General features: G+C 43.2%; 1 protein-coding gene across 1 annotated transcript in view; it reads left to right on the top strand.

The window, feature by feature from the left end:
- Nucleotides 1–2,610: 2,610 nt before the first annotated feature.
- LOC106607062 (netrin-1) overlaps nt 2,611–22,479 on the top strand; it is a 43,481-nt gene continuing 23,612 nt past the window's right edge. Inside the window, 2 exon segments of the mRNA XM_014203636.2 lie at nt 2,611–2,767; nt 2,770–3,648. Coding sequence (XP_014059111.2) covers nt 2,635–2,767; nt 2,770–3,648 — 1,012 coding nt within the window. The 5' untranslated portion in view covers nt 2,611–2,634.

The following is a 22,479-nucleotide window of genomic DNA, read 5'->3' as shown; positions in this document are numbered from 1 at the left end:
TCAACTAGTCTTTGAGATATTAGGCTACTAGGGTTCTTACTATGCGTTTTGGTGTATTGAAAAATACTCTGATGTCCGTCTTTTACTTTTCTGCCATTTTTCTACCTGGCTGGCTGGCTGGCTACATACACAGTGTGTAGGTTATTTACAGTAGGAGATGGGCTTCTATCATCTTCTATCATTCTATTTGGGCTTCGATCTAAAAGGTAGCTAGCAAATGTGAAACGGATTAAAATGACAAAAGTTGACAGCTATATGAGTTCACCATTTACACAACATATGCTGCAACCTTTTGTAATTTAAATAGTTTGTTTCATATTGGCTGGCTTCCAACAATAGCTGAATTTGCAAAGCTAGCGAGCACCAATTCAGTTTCAGTGGTGTTTGCTATAATCTTTGCTACCCGGGTTAAATAAAGGTGAAATAAAATAAATAAATAAAAGTTCCCTTGCGACAATTTAGCTTTTGCAACGAGACCATTAAATATATTTAAGACAATGGTAGAAGAGAGTGTAGTTCTGTTCAGTTTGGACTTCAGTTTATCGCTAACCTTATCACAGGGACTTTGAAGCACTAACTTACATCATCTGCATGCTGATCTTGGAATAAATTGACGATAGCAAAGATTCCATCTTTGACGACGCCACATAAATGGAATAGGTACTAGCTAGCTTAATAGTTCATATTTGCGCACTAGCTCTGCATATTCAGCTAGTGTGTGTGCGCGATTGACTAGATTAACCTCACGTCAGTTACGTTCATTGAGTGCCTTTCAGACAGTAGATAAGACCCCTCTGTTACCTTGCCAACTAAGGAACTGGCAGTGGATCAAACCATTGTGAGGCAAAGGGTGGGGGGGTCGCAATCTTTTGAAACTTAAAAATGCGCTATTAAGTGTCTATAATCAGCACAATTGCTTTCATTACGTATTATTAATATTATTTAAATTACATAGTTATGTTTCAGTGATATATTGGGGGGGACAAATCATATTTTTCCCAGGATGGGGGGGTCGTGTCCCCCCGTCCCCCCCGGGATTTCCGCCCCTGAACTAGATGGCGTACCGCTTTTCTCAGATTTGACTTTTCATAGATTTGAATTTACGCAAAAGGTTAGGATAATTAACGTAGCAGGTTAGGATCATTAGGTTAAGGTTAGGAAAAGGGTAAGGTTAGCTAAAAAAAAATATTTGACAAAAGTTATAATCCTTCTAGCCATGACCACATATCTGCGGTGCTGCTTGTGGCGACATCATTTCGCTGAGTCTACCTTTAATGTTTTAATGTCTGAAAGAATTTGACACACAACTTTTTCAATATGGGAAAATGTGTGGAACATTTAAAGGAATGTGACATTGGTTTGCTGTTTGCTCATTATTTTCCATTTTCCCAATCAAGCGTTTACTGAGCTTCAGAGTAGCCAACAAACGCGGGGACAGTCAGCAGTAATATCTCAAGGATAGACTACCATGAGTTCCTTTCTCGTAACAGTACTTCCCGCCACCGCACGATGTCGCTGCTTGCTTGTAATTTCCTGAAGTTTGGCGGGACTTCTATCGTTAAATTTGAGGCAAATCTCATTCCAACGTATCCTACAGAAGCACTTCAATAATACGGCTAAGGCTGAGATGAAACCTGTTGGATTGGCACTTTTGTGAGATTCAATGTAAACGTTTTTTTGTATTATTATTTATCAGTTATACCTGCATCTGCTATCCTGTTGTGGCACAGGTGGTAATTTGAGAAGAACACTGAAGTTAGTCATTGGTCCTGCCAGCTATGTGATCTTTGAATAATTCAAATAATAAGAAAAAACAAACTAATATCATTGTTGTTTTAATAAGATGATGTAATAAGCTGAATACAAACATATTTCAAATACATTTGAGTTGAGATATATTTATAATTTATTGTTACACACCAGTGGATGTCGTTGTTCTCTCTTTTAGCTCTGCGAGCATCTCCGTATGACCTCAAGCGCTGCTGGATAACAGGGTCTCACTTCTCTGTTCAAACAGTGAGAGCGTCAGAAAGGGAATGGGACAGACAAGAGACAGAGGTAGACAGAGGTGTGACTGAGTGGAAGACAGAGTCAGGGAAGCTAATAGCGAGCTGTTCCTTCCAATTTATGTCTAGAAACCCAGAGAAAGCCAAACTAGCGGTATATTTTCGTGCGTAAAAAGAGAGTAGGCTGCCCTCTAAATTCTTAAGTTTTACAACACTTCTCTTCCAGGCTGAACAGTTATTCGGAGGTAGTGTCCTCTGTGGAGTTTTCTTTGTCTCGTAAGATGATTTCATTCACATACATGTGCATGACTGTTTGTGTTTCATCTGTTTGTGTGGAGAACAAAACACAGAAATGTACATATGCTATTGATTTAATATTAACATGTGTGAAAATTCTGCTTGTTTGTCTTCACCATGGATACTTTCAGATGTAGGCTAAATAGCATTTAAATATAGTTGTTCACACACACACACACACACACACATATATATATATTATAGGCTAATAATTGTGTAATGCATGACATGATAATGTTCCTCTAAATCTATGTAACAAACATCTTAAATATGTCTCTCTTTTTCTACGACTACATTTCAGCGCAAGTGACACTAAAGAGCACGGATTACAATGATACGGATTTTAGAGGTTTGGGTCACCTCGGTGGCCATTTCTCTGCTGGTTAAGGGGGCTCTTGGAGGTTATGGGATGAGTATGTTTGCTGCCCAGTCGTCCCCTCCAGACCCATGCTATGATGAGAACGGCAACCCCGGAGGTGCATCCCAGATTTCGTGAACTCTGCTTTCGGGAAGGACGTGCGCGTCTCCAGCACCTGTGGAACCCCGGCCTCAAGGTACTGCGTCGTCACCGAGAAGGGAGAGGAGAGGACTAGGGATTGCCACACCTGCGATTCAGGGGACCCAAAGAAAACTCATCCACCTGCGTATTTAACTGATCTCAACAACCCTCATAACCTCACCTGCTGGCAGTCAGAAAACTATGTCCAGTATCCTCAGAACGTCACGCTCACTTTGTCCTTGGGTAAAAAATTTGAGGTCACCTATGTGAGCTCGCAGTTCTGTTCACCCCGACCCGAATCTATGGCTATCTTTAAATCCATGGACTATGGCAAATCCTGGGTTCCTTTCCAATTCTACTCTACCCAGTGTAAGAAGATGTATACCAAGCAGAATAAGGCTGTAATTACCAAGCAGAACGAACAAGAGGCGATTTGCACAGACTCTCACACGGACATGCACCCGCTGACAGGTGGGCTCATTGCGTTCAGCACCTTGGATGGCAGACCCTCGGCGCACGACTTCGACAACTCTCCCGTGCTGCAGGACTGGGTGACAGCCACCGACATCAAGGTTACGTTCAGCCGACTGCACACGTTTGGGGATGAGAACGAGGACGACTCGGAGCTGGCTAGAGATTCCTACTTTTACGCGGTATCAGACCTGCAGGTTGGCGGGCGGTGCAAGTGCAACGGTCACGCTTCAAAGTGCGTAAAAGATAGGGAAGGAAACCTGGTATGCGAGTGCAAGCACAACACCGCGGGGCCGGAGTGTGACAGGTGCAAACCTTTCCATTATGACCGTCCTTGGCAGCGCGCAACCGCAAGAGAGGCAAACGAATGTGTTGGTAAGTCAACTATTTACCTTTATAACCCAAAGCTTTGCGCTATAACGTATTTTTTCGAGATTTAAATGTACTTTCTAAATTGCAAGACTCATAATGATCTAAAGTATTTTGTGTGATTGCCCATGTTTCTTATAATGCCTAGAAAAACGCATTTTACGCATAGTCTAACGCAGACCTGATTTGTTCATTATTCCGTTTCTTAAATTCAATTTAAGCATCTCACATTGATCCAATATGAATTAGGCTTTGTAAACCACCGATTGTTTTTGGCTAATTAGTTTTATTTAAATCGTTTAATTGTGTCAAATAAAACTAATGCACCGTGCGTTCGTAAATTACACCAGTAAATGAATTACCCTGTTCAAATATGCCCTATTTGATAACGAATCAAAATGGCAAAACCACAGTAATTATGAGGAGGGGATTTTATTCAGGTATATCAACCAATTTGAAAAAGTCCGCATCATTTATATCAAATGTTGTAGCCTATAACCAACTTATTGTGTTAATGTAAAAATAAATATTTAATTGAATGCTTTGAATTTAATAAAGTGAGGCCTGGTCCGTGTTCCAAACTTTGTTTTTATAACTCAAACGACCATACAAAAATGTAATGGCATAGTTAGTTTAATTTACAAACAGTTACCCACATAAAACCAAACGCTGATTAGCTACACATTGCAATGATTTATGCAAAACGTATTTAAAAATTTTTTTACCACAATGTGTTGGCCTAATTACATTTTTAAAAACGTTGTTTTATGATATAATATGTTACACTCATATCAAAATGCACTGTAATACTCATCAACTTTTGACTAGCCTTGGATTAATTAACATTTAAATCACTGAATTAATGAACTTCATCCTCCTTTAAAAATAATGGACAATTTTCAATTCATAAATTGAATAGTATTTCATCTCATGAATTGACTGAGTTGACACCAACCATGACAATGACATGTTTGGATTGTTTAGAACAACACATCATAGATAAAGGTATGTAACTACATAAGTCATTGGAGAGTAAAATTGTTAGATATTGATATCAAAAAATGGAAATCCCCCCCAAAAAAAAAAAAAAAAAAAAAAGATCATATGTAAATACATTTAGAAACAGGGCCTCTTGGCATACTATCCATTTTGGAGGACATGAAAAACACATGATTACTGTTTAGTCTAAATGCTTTAACTAGGTTTATATTTTACTCTCAGAAATAATCCCTGAAAGAAAAGGCAGGAAATTATTTCTCCAAAGGAAGTGCGGGTGCCCAAGTGCGTAACTGCATTTTGAGCAGCGTTTCCGATTGTAGTAGCAGTTCAATAGGAAGGAAACATTGTCGCTGCAGAGATAGACCGCAGAGGCATGTTGTGTTTCCGTAAGCAGGTGCTTTTACCAGATTGGATGGGCGATTAAGGTGGTTTTATTGACATTTTTGGCACATAGAGAATAAACTGTCACTTTGGGCCAAGTCAACTACTCAGAAAGGGACAAAACATGAGGTACTTTGAAACCAGAGCTAAGTTTAATTCCATCAGTAGAGTATATTTTTCAACAGATCTGGGTGCTTGTATCAACAGTACCACACAGCATATAAACAGTACCACACAGAACGAACCTCATCTACAGTGAACCAAAACCTGGAAAAGAAACAAGTTCTGACACTGCCATGGTTTGTTCAATGACACAGAACAAGTGAACAAGTTGTTCCCCTTGCCCTCTGCATTTTGCCTGTGCAGGGCCAGCATGTCAGTGTGTTTTACTGAAACAAAAGGTTGTCACTTGTGGCATCCATCATGCTGTCAGAATGAGGCCCCTTTCACCACCTCACTTTCTATGTCAGCAGTGTCATTAGATAAAGCGTCAGAACAGGCAGAATAAGCATGCAGTCCAAGGGAAGGGAATAATAAGGGTTGCTTGACACCTTGTTGTGTAGAATGGGCGAGGGAGGCTGTTATTCACTGGGATACAGCCCAGCTCAGTGGTCTGGCTAAAGAGGCTCAGAATGGCTGCTGCTAAGGATCTTTCTGGGATTCCGGTTGGCCTCTGACTTTGAGTACTATCAGAAAGACAGAGAGAGAGGTTGAAAGACAGAGAGAGAAGTGGAGAGACAGAGAGATGGAGAGACACAAAGAGAGGTGGAGAGAGAGAAGTGGAGAGAGAGAGAGAGAGAGAGAGAGAGAGAGAGAGACAGAAGTGCAGAGACATAGAGAGAGAGAAAAGTGGAGAGACATAGAGAGATAGGTGGAGAGACAGAGAGAGGTGGAGAGACAGAGAGAGGTGGAGAGACAGAGAGGTGGAGAGAGAAAGAAGTGGAGAGACAGAGAGAAGTGGAGAGACAGAAAGAGAGATGGAGAGACAGAGAGAGATGGAGAGACACAGAGAGAGGTAGAGAGAGAGAAAGTTGAGAGAGAGAAGTGTAAAGACAGAGAGAGAGATAGAAAGACAGATAGTGATGGAGAGACAGAGAGATAAAGAGAGAAGTGGAGAGAAAGAGAGAGATGTGGATATGGGAGAGTCGTTGGCTACACTGCAGGTGCTGCACTGGGGAAGTAAAACAATATCCATTTCCCATGGCTTTGCATGCAGGGAAGCCATCATATTTAGTGGAAATGCATTCTTATTGGCAGCCGTTACCCCCTCATTGCATTCCCATCCAATGATGTGGCATGCAAAGCAAGTTAGTTAATTTAAACCAAATTCAAATCTTCCTGATTGGATTTGCCTTTCATTTTGCATCTTAGATGCTATGACAAAATACATCTCCATGATCAGCTTCATCTGTTGCCACCACACCCCCAATGGCCAGTGATTGGTTTATCATTGAAGAGATAAATGGAGATAAATACACACAGAGAATTGGCTCCTCCCCTGACCATCAGATTTTCTCTTCCAGAAGAGGCACATCTCTTAAATTCATCACAGCTGCTTTGTATTCCAACCATGCACAGCGTAGCATTGACCCTTTCACGTCAGACCTACTCTCCTCACTTCGTTGACTGATGGGGTGTGAAGGAAACTGTGGGAAAGACTTGCCTGCCAAGTGGCTTTTGAGGCAAGTTGAAAATGGTAGCCTTAGTCACTCATACGTGTAATTTTGCACTTGTTCAATTTGAACTTTGTTTTGAACAGAGGTTAAATGCAACGCTATTATTTCATTGAGAGGGGGCCTTGACCTTACCAGGCTTTTACAGTTGTGGAGCATTTGTGCATCCAAGCATAGTTATTGATTTCATGTTCTCCTCTTTAATGTATGTTATAGGCTTTTGGCCCACTGATGTAGAGGGAGAGTTTGAAAGTTCCTGCCAAGGCCTGGTAATTCAGCATGGCCTTGTTTTCTCTCTGAGCTGGGATTCTCTGGCAGAGGGGTAGTATCAGTCACTTGCCACTGGCTCCTCCGCCATGTTTGACCTGTTGCCTTACACAGATCTCTGCATGTGTCCAACCCCCCTAAACTATCAACATAACAAAGAGCCTGTCACAAAGAACCAGAGAGAGAAAGCAATTGAAAAGTAAATGTCCAACCCCCTGGTTTATAGTACATATTACAGGAAAGGACAAAAGTGAATTTACATGTAGATTGAAATAGGATACAAACAATGCATGTCATGCACCTGTGTTCCCTTTCTGACAAACCTATGAAACAGCCACACTCTCTCGTAAGATTCTTTTTTCCCTCTAATTGTTATCAGTATGTTTTGTACACTGTTGAAAGTATTTGGCAGCTATCGGACAGAAACAGAAGTCATTCTTGGTTTGGACTGACATGTCTACCACCTACAGGGATGTTGAATTGGATGTGATTATATCAATATCCCACAGGCTCTCCTCCCGGGAGGTCCAGCACATACTTGTGTTGGACTAACACTAAAAATAGCGTCAAAGTATGCTGAATCTTTATGTGAGCTCTTAAATCACCCTGAAAGCCCACTGGATTGCGTTCACTATGTCTCAAAGGAAACAGTTTAGAGAGAGCATTTTAAAAGTAGAAGTTCATGTTCTACTGCAGAGGTTGTTCAGCCAAAAGACCCTGTTATAGAACAGAGCTTTGTTTAAACTGTGATATCTCTGGTTGAGCTATCCCACCTGTTTGGTAAAAAGTGAAGAGGAGACAGGCTCCAACAAATCCCAGACCTCTGCTTTGACCCCATGTTGACGAGGCCTTCACTACGTGTGCAGCAGCTCAGTGAGTCTCTCTGCAGGCCTGTTCTTTCTCCATGTGGCTGACTAGGACCATTGACATTGTTTCTGCTGACTCCAGTCCTGCTGTCTTCCCCTGGGCTGCCAGTCTGGGTCGAGGCCGCGGCTGCCCACCATCTGGGTCTCATTCCGCTTCCTTTGTAGCCCATGTGACAGGAAAAAGAACTTCTTGAAAAGATGATGTCATAGATGTTCTTGTAGAGGAACTCTTCGGCCCCAAGCAGCCATCATCTACTGCCAGGGGTTTGGTCCATCTGGATTTGGTGACATGTTTGTAGGTTTTGATTTTTCAAGTTATTCATCCCTATTTTGAATAGTTTTATATGATTGTTATTTCTATTATGTTAATAACCTTTATTTGATCTGTTTTAACAAATATTTTGTTGGTTAAAGAATGTAGCATATTAAGTGAAAGTATATTGGAGCAAATAACCACTGAAATGCTTTCACTTTATTGAGTTACTTGTTTTGTATGGATAGTTACTTGTTTTGTATGGATAGTTACTTGTTTTGTATGGATAGTTACTTGTTTTGTATGGATAGTTACTTGTTTTGTATGGATAGTTACTTGTTTTGTATGGATAGTTACTTGTTTTCATAGAATACAGTGTATATTCGTGAACACAGCTATCAAAGAAAGGTCTCATGGGCTGAAAGAATGCACCATTCAATTATGGGTACCAAGCAACAGGAAATTTGCCATGCAGACCTAAAAATGAATCTCTGTAAAATAAATGTTTTTTGAATGAAAGAGAAAAATAACCAATAAAAGAAAACACAAAAATGAAAACAAGTACATGCAGCAGGAGAGCTTTTTGAGCAGTTAATCAGAAGCAGGTGGGTTGCAGCCAGGTCAGTATTGGGAGTCTCTCACAGACAGATGAAAACTCAGACACCTTTAAACACCCCACTGGGAACAGAAGGTCAGTTAGACTGCACTTAGACTAAAATCATATCATTAGGCCCATGTGAAACCATGAGTATGGAGCACAGTGCCAGGAGGGAAATGTGTACATTGTTTGGCCTCTGTGATTCTTTAAGGAAAAATTATGGTATGCACATTTGTAGAGACACTTACTGTATATAAAAAAAACGTCAAATTTGCAGTCTTAAGAAAATGAAAGAATCTGCGGTCAATATCAGGAGTTCTAAAAGTCCACACGATGAACCTCTATGCTAACAAGGTAATGAATAGCAGTACATTTGGGCTGTTACTCATTCCAATCATCCCCAGACTAATTCTGTTCTGTAACTGAAGTGGAAACTACAGTGTATCTCCATATGATGGGCCTGCAGGACAGTCTTTTTGGCACATCAGCCTGTGTGGCTGTGGTGAGCTGGGAGGTTTCACTGTATACAGAGAGACTAAAAAACAAAGACGTATATTTTTGAGATCTCAGAATCCAAGCTCTGGTGGAATCCAGTGTCCTCTGGGCAAATGCTTCATGTTTTGGGGGATTTTGTTTTGTTGAGCTTATAATTCAAGACAGACATGAACGTAGAGCCAATGAGGCTTTACTCTGGCTTTTAAGACAATAGAGAAAATATTCTATGGCTATGTTGTGGACGGCGGTTTGGAGAGGTGGCCCTCAACATTTGGAAGGAAATGTTAGCTTTGGTTTATGATTCCTTTTCTCTTGACTCTGACGTCAGAGGACCATGAGGGGTCATTTCACACTGCTTCAGCGTGTCAGAGGACCATGAGGGTCATTTCACACTGCTTCAGCGTGTCAGAGGACCATGAGGGGTCCTTTCACACTGCTTCAGCGTGTCAGAGGACCATGAGGGGTCCTTTCACACTGCTTCAGCGTGTCAGAGGACCATGAGGGGTCCTTTCACACTGCTTCAGCGTGTCAGAGGACCATGAGGGGTCATTTCACACTGCTTCAGCGTGTCAGAGGACCATGAGGGTCATTTCACACTGCTTCAGCGTGTCAGAGGACCATGAGGGTCATTTCACACTGCTTCAGCGTGTCAGAGGACCATGAGGGGTCCTTTCACACTGCTTCAGCGTGTCAGAGGACCATGAGGGGTCCTTTCACACTGCTTCAGCGTGTCAGAGGACCATGAGGGGTCCTTTCACACTGCTTCAGCGTGTCAGAGGACATTCAGATCCAGTCGCTGTTAATCTGGGTGGGCACCCTCATCTCTTCAGGTCCTGAAACAGTCAATGCATTGTCTAGTGTTACTAACACATGATAACTGCTGACAAGTGTTGCATTATACATATCACAGGTCATATTATGAATGCTTGAGGTGCTGTATCACAAGCCAAGAGGAAATTGTAGAGACTGTATAATTCAGAGATCTCACAGTGAAAACGGAGACAGGTGGCTCTGGCAACTAAATGGAACAGCCGCACACGTTGCTAATCTGTGACCTCATTGTCTCTATGGGGTAACAATGCTGAGGTACATTAGTGATGCTGGGGGGTGGCTTAAATAAATACAGGCTTAAATATACAAGGGTTCTCAATGGTCAACAGAGGAGAGGGAGCACACAGGTAGAGCTGGGAGCCTGTCTACCATACATCCATCCTGTGTTGGCATATAAACTGTCCCCCAGAATAAAATCTGTAGTCTTGTAATTCCAAAGTAGAGAACAGGGGGATGTGGAGGATGGAGAGGGATTAAATAGTGTTACACTGGTTGCTAGATGGTATTATATTCTAGTGTCTGAAGAGAAGCCAAGGAAGAGATTGCCACTTCTGTCAAAACAAGCAAATAAGCAATATTTATATCTGTTGATAACCGTGTGTGATGGAATGAATGTGTATTCGTTTATCTGTGTGTGTTGTTTAGGTGTATCTGTTGACATAGGCATGGGAACCTGATGTGTGTGTGTGTGTTTGCGTGTTTAACCTACATGGGTTTAACCTCCGCCACCCTCTGCCCGCCTGGGCTGCCACGGCAGCGGCGACAGGACCACCTAGTTTGAGTGTGAGCGCATGGAGCCCCTACGCGGCGCTGGAGCTGGGGAGTCTGGGAATGATTAATGGCCCAATGAAATGACACGCTCCGCGCACCACCACTCAGCTACATACCCCCCCACCAGCTCCCCCACTGTACTGCCACCCAACACAGCCAGTACTGGGACGTTACCACCCCCTGCCCACACACGCACACACACACTTCCCTGTGAAATGGCATGGCTGGTTATCGCAATTACCCTATTACCTCAGCATTGTGAAACTCCCAGTAGAAGCCGCGCTAACGCCTCTTGGCTGATGCCATCCTCTCTGCTGTTATGTGGATACAGGGCCTTTTAAACTAAATGACAAAAACAACAAATGGCAACTAGCTCTATTATGGCTGAACGAAGGCTTGACTCATTAGAATCTGAGACTGTCAGCAGGAGGCTTTTCGTTTTCACCATGTGGTTTGCGTCAGAGCTAAGGAGTTTTCCAGCAACTGTTGCTTTTACACCAACAAACTGGACCAACAAGTCGAAGTAAAAATGTTTGACTGATCCATACTGTTGCATTTTAGTGCTGTATCAACACTCAAATAATTTCAGCTGGAAAACGTATCTTCAGATACAGCAAAGCTCGTATAGCTTCTAATTGTAAAACTTATCTCTGTTCAGTTCACATGTGCAGACTTCAGCGACTCTTCTCGTCCTCCTCATTAAAAACCACTTCTCTCCAGATCGACTTCAGCGACTCTTCTCGTCCTCCTCATTAAAAACCACTTCTCTCCAGAACAACTTCAGCGACTCTTCTCGTCCTCCTCATTAAAAACCACTTCTCTCCAGATCGACTTCAGCGACTCTTCTCGTCCTCCTCATTAAAAAACACTTCTCTCCAGATCGACTTCAGCGACTCTTCTTGTCCTCCTCATTGAAAACCACTTCTCAGAAGAACTTCAGCGACTCTTCTCGTCCTCCTCATTAAAAACCACTTCTCTCCAGAACGACCTCTTCTCGTCCTCCTCATTGAAAACCACTTTTCAGAACGACTTCAGCGACCTCCTCATTACGTTTACATTTTAGTAATTTAGCAGACGCTCTTATCCAGAGCGACTTACAGTAGTGAATGCATACATTTCATTTCATGCATTTTTTTTTGTACTAGCCCCCCATGGGAATCAAACCCACAACCCTGGCATTGCACACACCATGCTGGCATTGCAAACACCATGCTATACCAACTGAGCCACAGGGAAGACATTAAAAAACACTTCTCTCCAGAACGACTTCAGCAACCTCTTCTCGTCCTCCTCATTAAAAAACACTTCTCTCCAGATCGACTTCAGCAACTCTTCTCGTCCTCCTCATTAAAAACCACTTCTCAGAACAACTTCAGCGACTCTTCTCGTCCTCCTCATTAAAAAACACTTCTCTCCAGAACGACTTCAGCAACCTCTTCTCGTCCTCCTCATTAAAAACCACTTCTCAGAACAACTTCAGCGACTCTTCTCGTCCTCCTCATTAAAAACCACTTCTCTCCAGATCAACTTCAGCGACTCTTCTCGTCCTCCTCATTAAAAACCACTTCTCAGAACAACTTCAGCGACTCTTCTCGTCCTCCTCATTAAAAAACACTTCTCTCCAGAACGACTTCAGCGACTCTTCTCGTCCTCCTCAACCACTTCTCTCCAGAACAACTTCAGCGACTCTTCTCGTCCTCTTCATTAAAAAACACTTCTCAGAATGACTTCAGCGACTCTTCTCATCCTCCTCATTAAAAGCCACTTCTCTCCAGAACATTGTAAAACAAACAGCAGACCCAATCACCGCCGTGATAAGGAAATGGAGTTGTTCCCACTTTTATTTATTTGTCCAAATAACTTCTGCTTGGGCCTATCCAAGGGTCTTCAGTACTTTTAAATTGATTTCAGTCACCCCCGACACAACATGTCTTTCTCCCATACCCCAGTGACCAACCAATTCCTTTCTCCGAATAAGGAACCACTTAGTGGATTTAGGGGGAAATCCAGGGGGATAAATAACAGTAGGATATAATCAGTAGGGCTTGAGGACAATGGCTACCAGACCCCCCTCCTTCCCCACAGAACTGTAAATATCCCAGGGTTCCATCTGCTGCAAGAAGTAAAAACCTGGGGATTCATCAATCACACTCCTCCTCCTCCTCCTCCTGCTGTGGTGCTGTGCAGTGGTGGTTCTAGACCATTTCAACTGGGGGGGCCAAGCTGGGGCCAGTTGTACTGTTAGAGGGGCCAGTTACATTAGACGTTATTGTTGTCATATTGTTTTCTTCACTGCATTGCAGGCATTAGCAGGCAAAAGACCATGTTCATAATCATCATCGTTGCCACTGTCTAATAACGGATGTAAAAAAAGAACGATAGCAAAAATGAGTTATGTAAAAATGATTTCATACTCCACATTTAGGGGGGCCACAAGGGGGTCCAAAATTGTTGTCACAGGGGCACTGGGGGCACATTTCCTCAACACGTATCAAACCCAAAATGGTGGACTTGACCCATCCCATCAACAGATGGAGAAGTTTCAAAGGAGACATGACCATTTCAATGACCTTACAGGTCACAGCAACTTCCAGGCCACAACCTCAGTGTCCATGTTCAAATCACAATGAAAACAGTAAATAAAACAGTGGCCAGTAGGTTCAGAAGGGTTTCCACTCCGTATCTCAGGGAATTGCATAAATTACACTAAACCCTTAAAGTTAACATGTCATATATACACTGCATTCCAGTTTAAATTACCCCCACAAAGATCATTAACAAGCCCTGGTTGACTTTTAAGCTTATTTTATTGTTTCATTCTAGGTTTGGCTTCTCACCGAAGAGCAGTTTCTTTAATGACGCTAAGTTTGTCTTGGTCTCCAATCACTCACAACTGACAGAAAAACCAACATAACAAGCCTGTAGCACATAGTGTTACAATGAAACACATATTGGAACTGTCTGATCTGAATAAGTCATTGTGAAAAGCCAGACAGTTCTGTGATATCTTGTCTGGAGAGAAGTTGATAATTCTGACCTAAGTGAAAGTGACAGAAATGACAGACATCAATGTGATGTAAGTCTATGTGAAATGTATTGGATTCAACTGTATCTGACAGTGATTGGAACCAGACGGTTCAAACGTACAGGTTAGATTGGTGTATTTTCTATCTGGCTCAGGACGTAGTTACGGTAGGTTCATTGGGTTCCCTAAGATAACAAAACGTTGGCGTGCAGAAGGAGGAACCCTGCCTTTTCCTCTCCAGCCCAATTCCATCTCCTGAAAGCCACCTAGCATCCAGAACAAACTTTGGGACTTTAGTGAAATTAGTATGAAATAACACAACTCACAATGACTTCTCAGTGTTTCCACGAAAACAATCATTAACAATTATTCCATAACATTTTCTTTTCTCTTACCAGAATGGAACTGCTCAGTCCCTTTTCCCAAGGCAAGCTGGGAAAAGAGCTAAAACATTTCCTCATTTATCTCACATTATGAGCTTTCCACCTGTTTTGATTAATAGAGAAAGCTTAACAAGCCACTAAACGGAAAGCCTCCAACACCACTGGGATAAGGACCTTTAATGATCCTCTGATTATTGAGAAATAAAATGGCTGGCCTGACACATTTGAAAACATAAAACATATTTGAGGGAGATTTTAACATCGGGAGTTTGCGTGGTTAGAAATGAGCCCATGGAGAAAAGGGGAGAAAAGCCCAATAAACATGTCAGGGTTACGATGGATCATCGTTTATGATTTACAGCACAGCGGATTTCTACTCGCTCGCTCTCCACCACAGGGGAGACAGTGTGGAGGGCGCGTGTAGCAGAACGCTAAAAAAATGCTCCCCGCGCTGTGGGGAGGATTGGACAGTGGGCCCACCGCACCGCAGCCCCCCAAAGTCCCAGAGTGCCCATGGCAGGAGATGTTCACTGCAAGCTTTCTAGTATATCTCCTCTGATCTGGAGACTGAATGAATGAGAGACTCCCCTCTGACCACACACTTCACCACACCAGAGCCTGTTTACATTCTGATCGCTGACACCTCCAGCCTCAGGACATGGAATAAGAAGAAGAAGAAGAAAGGTGAAAGGGACCTATAAGCCAGGATATGACAGAGGCTGTGTGTAGATGTTGTGTTCATGGATGTGCAGAATTAATTAATCTCCTGATCTTCATTGGCTGTTGTGGACCTTCTTTGCCTCTCTTCTTTGCCCCCCTCTATGTCATGCCCACCTCACCACCAACTGAAGTTATTTTCACGCCCAGTAAATTACACTGACGAAAGGTCCCCACTGTGGAGCTGCTGCATTCCAATAAAGCAGCGTGGAGGCTTGTTAACATCCACCAAGGACAGGGAAATCTTGGGGGGAGGAATGGAAGGCAATGAAGGATGATGACATCTGCACCAGGAGAGGGTCGCTCCCTGGACCATGACCGCATGGATCTCAGAAGGAAAGTCTCAGAGATGAGATGAGGAGTGGATGAGCTATAATGCCGCACATCTGTTGAACTGCCTGTCTAACACCTCAGTACATTATGTGACTGACTTGTGACCTCTGTTCACTAATATATATATATATATATATTTATTGTTTGTGCTGCGTTAGGGCTGGTGTAGTGGATGTTGCTATACACATTTGGAGTAAGTCAAGAAGAACTTGAGCCGTACCTCTCATCAACTGACCATTGTGAAAGTTCAAGAAGAGTGTAAACTTTGCTTATTGAGCTAAGTAAGCAAAGGATTTTACATCACCTCTCTCATAAACTCAAAGAAATAAACCTGGGGAAGGAAAGGAACAGCCTCCCCTGTCACTTGGTTTCTTTACTTACACACTGGACGCCTTCCCTGTGACTCAGTTGGTAGAGCATGGTGTTTGCAACGCCAGCATGGTGTGTGCAACGCCAGGGTTGTGGGTTCGATTCCCACGGGGGGCCAGTACAAAAAATTAAAATAAAAAAAAATGCATGAAATGGAAATGTATGTATTCACTACTGTAAGTTGCTCTGGATAAGAGCGTCTGCTAAATGACTAAAATGTAAATGTGATGTAATACAGTACAGTTATGAAAATAAACACCTACGCAGACAAAATATAGACAAATAAACCAGAAATTAAGAAGTTGTTCATAAGATGATTACATCACCTATATTTTACCTTTATTTAACTAGGCAAGTCAGTTAAGAACAAATTCTTATTTACACTGACGGTCTACCCCGGCCAAACCCTTACCCAGACGATGCTAGGCCAATTGTGCACCGCCCTATGGGACTCCCAATCACACCCGGTTGCGATACAGCCTGGAATCGAACCAAGGTCTGTAGTGACGCCTCTAGCACTGAGATGCAGTGCCTTAGACCGCTGCGCCAGCACTGAGGTATATTTCATGCTGGCGTGTTTCCTCACCGGTGTTGTACAGTACATACGCTAAAGCGGAAATGCTCCCCAGACGACCCGTCAAACCGACATCCCCCCCCCCATATACACTTGTTTATTTTCTTCCACCGCCCGGCAGCTCATGACACCACAGGATGCTCTGCCATTAGCATGTCAGCCTGAAACTTTAATTGGAAATGTTATAGTCCAATGTTTTCTCACATTGACCGTCCAGGCAGCAGCGGAGTTCACATAAGACACAATTACCCTTAGTGCGGCCGCTAACGTCTAATCCACACGCTAAGTCTTAGTGACCTTTATCATTCATAAGTAGCTCCCCGGAGGTGATGAGGACTCCTGACTGTGGGGACCTGGAGAGCTTAAATAGATCGTGACTCATTCAGACCAGAGGCCATGAGAACAGGTCTGTGGATTTGGAGAGTAGCAGTTTGATTGGGCTCTGTTTGATAGCGAGTTAATTTCCACTGAGGTGATCTCCTGCCTGCTCTCGTCCTGTTCCCAGTCCTGTGCAGACAGGATAAATGGACTGAGATATGCTGCTCATTATATATTATTATTCACAAGACACGGTGTATTATCATTGGCACCACAACTAGTTGTTGAGGGGAGGGAGCAGAGCTCTCTGGCTATTACTGATTGCACAATTATACAATTTTGCTGTTCCATAGTGTCAGGTCTTTTTTCTTGTTGTTAAGGGTTGTGATACAGAGCAGTCTCTGTGGGTTCATGTGTAGGTGATGTGTGGTTCCACTTGAGCTATTCTAAAAGGACAAGGCGACATACCATACAGTAGCTATGCCTTTTTAACTGATAACACGAGCAAAGGAGTACTTGGGAAAGATGGCTAACACAAACATTGTCATTGAGATCAACAATGGTTTTTGAGAGGCTTCCAATGAACTCTCAGACAACATGGATCCAACCCGAACTTCTCCATGGTTATGACATCTTGTGTGCAGTAGACTGGCATCGTTTAGGCCAATTAACAACTGGTTTTGACAGTAGCACCAGTCACCACCCATCAAACTGGATGGAACTCCGCTAATGTTACATTAGATTAGCTAATGTTATGCTCAGAACAGGAGAACCACGGTTTAATTCTGCCTTCGTTCTTAGAGCATGGCTTGGCCTGACATTGGGTGGCTGTTTTTGTTGAGACGCCACGTGCCTGGTCGCCAGGCAACCGCTCTGTTTTACGAGGAGTTACTCACACAAAAGCAGGGGAGGCCTGATTGCTCAGCTAATTGATCTCCGCCAGAGATCACAGAGCTGCGCTCGTAAAAAGAGAGCGCTCCCCATGACATCACTGCGTAGCGAGGCGGAGGGGAGATGCCTTCCCAGACTGCCTCTGTGTGAGAGAGAGCCCACAGGGAGAGAGGGGAAGGGTGTCCCACTGAGATGGGGAGCAGGGAGAGAACACACACACTGCTATTAAACCTGTGTTAGTAGTGGGAAATGGGAGCCCATTAGGGAGGCTTTGTTGTTGCTAAACACGGCCACAGGGGTTGGTGGCGTAAAGGAGATCCTATTAGTCCTCAGGCACACAGTGCTGCTCAGGCCAAAGGGCCTTTATAAAGGAGTTATCTGGAACATAGAAATTACCAGGGCAAAGGGCCTTTATAAAGGAGTTATCTGGAACATAGAAATGACCAGGGCAAAGGGCCTTTATAAAGGAGTTATCTGGAACATAGAAATTACCAGGGCAAAGGGCCTTTATAAAGGAGTATTTTGGATCATAGAAATTACCAAGCCAAAGGGCCATTATAAAGGAGTTTTCTGGAACATAGAAATTACCAGGCCAAAGGGCCTTTATAAAGGAGTTTTCTGGAACATAGAAATTACCAGGCCAAAGGGCCTTTATAAAGGAGTTTTCTGGAACATAGAAATTACCAGGGCAAAGGGCCTTTATAAAGGAGTTTTCTGGAACATAGAAATTGGGGCCACTTGAGCCAGGACACATAGGACAAGTGTTTTTCAGACTTTCAGTAAAACACAATGTACAGTCATTTAGAGTGCAAGTTCTCATTATGGTACACTATCTTAGTCAGGGTCTGTCATGGTGTTATACACATTAAACATTTGTGTTGTACTATACCTCAAAGTTTTGGCAGTCTGAATCTTTTCATTACCATGTAGCGGCTCCTGAAGTTTACGTTTACCTTCAGTAGCAGGTCTTTAACATTCTTCGTGTTGTATTCTCTCGGCAAGAGTGATAGCTTAAAGCTGGAAGGTTATCTTTGGGAGTTTTCCCTATAAGCTTACACTCTGACTTGGTATAAGGCAAGCAGTTACTGATAAAATCAGCATTTACCTTCATGAAGACTAAAATGGGCTAAGCGTATTGACCCATGCATTGACCTTTGACATAAGAGGATGCTTGGGTCCTTGGGTTGAATGGAAAAGCATCAGAATCAAACACCATTTCATAACACAGAAATCCATTTCATTAGCCTGGCTTATCTCTTCCATCTTCCATCTCAGGGCACAAAGTGCACTCTTGTGTGGTTTGGCAGGTCTTCAAAGGTTAAAGGTGAGCTGAGTGATTTATCATCATGTCTCACTCAGTGCTGTCATGGTAACCAAGCACAAGCCATAGCCCCCCAGGGATTAGACATGTTGCCACTAATTGGCCATTCTAATGACTTTAGTTTGATTACATCTCTGTAGTAAAATCAGGCCACCTGGGCTCATCTGCTTCCATCATCTCTACCCTTTAAGCCAACCATGTCAAAGTGTGAAAAATAACTGTGTTGGTCAATATGCAGTATTTCCAGGAACTGTCCAGAAACTGTCACTGTGGCAGACCCTCTTGTCCAGTTCTTCCATGTTCTTCATGGATGAGCAATATTTCCATCAATGCCTGTGTGCATTCCTTCTAGAAGAGAGAGCTACTGAATGCCCAGTGTCAGTGGTATGGTGTGAGGGGCCACTAAGGGGGACAATGCAGATGTTGGGCCTTCCAGCGTAGAGAGGTCAGAGTTTCCATTCAGTTCCTATAGCTGAGGAAGGAACTGAGACAGGTGCTGCTTCCACTGCAGATGAACCCCAGCCCCAGGGTCGTTCATCACTGCATCCTGTTAAAACCTGTGTGTCTCAATAAAAACATTTGACATTTTTGTCATTTAGCAGACACTCTTATCCACAGCAACTTACAGTAGTGAATGCATACATTTCTTTTTTTTTTTCTTCTCCATACTGGTCCCCCGTGGGAAACAAACCCACAACCCTGGCGTTGCAAACACGTTGCAAACACCATGCTCTACCAACTGAGCCACACGGGACCACACATGCTGAAAGTCCACGTGTTCAAACAGTTGTCTGTCTCAACCTGTCAGCTCTGCTCAGACAGATCAAAGTCTTTATACGCTCTTTATCTGCACTCTCGCTTGTTTACTTATTCGTTAGCATTACACCGAGGTGACGGGTTGCTATGGAAGAACATCAGGGCCGTTGGCTGAATCAGTCCTCCCAATATGAGACGTTTCTATTTTTTTTTGACTGTTTCTGTCTTTTCACCCCAGCTCAAGTCATCAAAAGCATTCCGGAAACTCGTAAAATGATTCATCATCTGGATAGCTCATTCCAAAAGGCCTTTGTTGTTTTTTCTCCCTCATCAAAATAGCAGCTGCTCCAGCAATGTGCAATCGAAACATTTATTGTAGGAAAATGTTGAGTATGTCTGGGGCATGAAGCTGAGAGCTTAAGGGTGACTGATCTAACGGGAGTACCCCACAGAAGACGTTCAGGGGCGTTTGTACCATTAAAGTCATGCAGTATGTATCAACAGACCAAATGCACAGTTGGATCTTAATTCAGTGACAAATCCCTTGGCCCAAAGAAATGGAGGCATATTACAAGTAGTGTTTCGAGGCATGTCTGCTGATGTATTAGAACTTCATAAGAGTAATGTAGGAGTGATTTTCAGTCGGTTGTGATGGCAACATATTGTATCATCCACTTAAAGCTATTGCTATAATTCTTAATGAGCCAAATAGTGACTTTCATGTCCCTCACGTTGATGCTGATATACTGTAATACTATAGGTTCTCATCCTTAATAAAACATAACGATTGATTCATTATGCTTTCATAAGTCAGGCATGCAATTAGTCACTTGTCATTTTTATTGATTAAGTTAAATAGTTACTTGACTTAACTATGACTTCATATATTACATTGCGATTTGGATATTTATGGGGGAATGAGTGGGAACACATTGATTTCATAAGTGCTTTATGAATGTTAATGAATACTTGTGACTCATTTTCTGAAGCTTCCCCCACACACCACGCAGGTGTTATGCAGGCATCATGTAGGCATCATGTAGGCATCATGCAGGCATCATGTAGGCATCATGCAGGCATCATGCAGGCATCATGCAGGCATCATGCAGGCATCATGCAGGCATCATGTAGGCATCATGTAGGCATCATGCAGGCATCATGCAGGCATCATGTAGGCTGTGTAACAAGCACTTTCAATGAAAGGCCACAAGTTTATTTTTCTCTAATTTCAACTAAAACCGTTTATTGGTGTAACTTCACATGATGCCAAGATTTGTTTTACCAGCACATTGAAACAAATGCTGTTTAACAAACTGCATAGCTCATAAAATGTCCTATAAACATGTGCAAAGTATACACCTATTCTAATTGGGAAATCACTAGGTTCCTGAGGGCATGGCCAAACAAGACTTCAATAAACCAGACTTCAATAAACAAGACTTCAATCTCTGAGTCTGTAGTCTCTCACCGTTAGACCTGATGCCCAGCCACCGCACTGGGAGGTTTACAGTAACCAATGTGGTAGTTTCTCACAATTCGTCCTGATGCACAGCCACCGCACCGGGAGGTTTACAGTAACCAATGTGGGAGTCTCTCACAGTTAGACCTGATGCACAGCCACCGCACTGGGTGGTTTACAGTAACCAATGTGGTAGACACTCACAGTTAGACCTGATGCACAGCCAAACCCAGCGCTCAGAAATATCAACCTATTAAAATCAAGTGTTGTCATGGAAATACGGCATTCCTGGACAAAAGGAACACCTATGTGAGAATGCTGTTCATTGACTACAGCTCAGCAATCAAGACCATAGTGCCCACAAAGCTCATCACTAAGCTAAGGACCCTGGGACTAAACACCTCCCTCTGCAACTGGATCCTGGACTTCCTGACAGGCCGCCCCCAGGTGGTAAGGATAGGCAACAACACGTCTGCCGCGCTGATCCTCAACACTGGGGCCCCTCAGGGGTGTGTACTTAGTCCCCTCCTGTACTCCCTGTTCACCCACGATTGCGTGGCCAAACACGACTCCAACACTATAATTAAGTTTGCTGACGACACAACAGTGGTAGGCCTGATCACCGACAACGATGAGACAGCCTATAGGGAGGAGGTCAGAGAACTGGCAGTGTGGTGCCAGGACAACAAAAGGCGGGCCGAACAGGCCCCCATTAACATCAACAGGGCTGTAGTGAAGCGGGTCGAGAGTTTCAAGTCCTTGGTGTCCACATCACCAACAAACTATCATGGTCCAAACACACCAAGACAGTGGTGAAGAGGGCACGACAAAACCTATTCCCCCATAGGAGACTGAAAAGATTTGGCATGGGTCCCCAGATCCTCAAAAACTTCTACAGCTGCACCATCGAGAGCATCCTGACTGGTTGCATCACAGCCTGGTAAGGCAGCTACTCGGCATCTGACCGCAAGGAGCTACAGAGGGTAGTACGTACAGCCCAGTACATCACTGGGGCCAAGCTTCCTGCCATCCAGGATCTGTATAATAGGCGGTGTCAGAGGAAAGCCCACATTAATTATCATAGACTCCAGTCACCCAAGTCATAGACTGTTTTCTCTGCTACCACACGGCAAGCGGTACCGGAGCACCAAGTCTAGGACCAAAAGACTCCTTAATAGCTTCTACACCCAAGCCATAAGACTGCTGAACAATTCATCAAATGGCTACTGGACTACAGTGAGGGAAAAAAGTATTTGATCCCCTGCTGATTTTGTACGTTTGCCCACTGACAAAGAAATGATCAGTCTATCATTTTAATGGTAGGTTTATTTGAACAGTGAGAGACAGAATAACAACAAAACAATCCAGAAAAACGCATGTCAAAAATTTTATAAAATGATTTGTATTTTAATGAAGGAAATAAGTATTTGACCCCTCAGCAAAACATGACTTAGTACTTGGTGGCAAAACCCTTGTTGGCAATCACAGAGGTCAGACGTTTCTTGTAGTTGGCCACCAGGTTTGCACACATCTCAGGAGGGATTTTGTCCCACTCCT

The sequence above is a fragment of the Salmo salar genome, chromosome ssa06 (assembly GCF_905237065.1).
Source record: "Salmo salar chromosome ssa06, Ssal_v3.1, whole genome shotgun sequence".
Taxonomy (NCBI): domain Eukaryota; kingdom Metazoa; phylum Chordata; class Actinopteri; order Salmoniformes; family Salmonidae; genus Salmo; species Salmo salar.
Note: the sequence above shows the minus strand (reverse complement) of the source record. Positions and strands in the feature narration are given on the sequence as shown.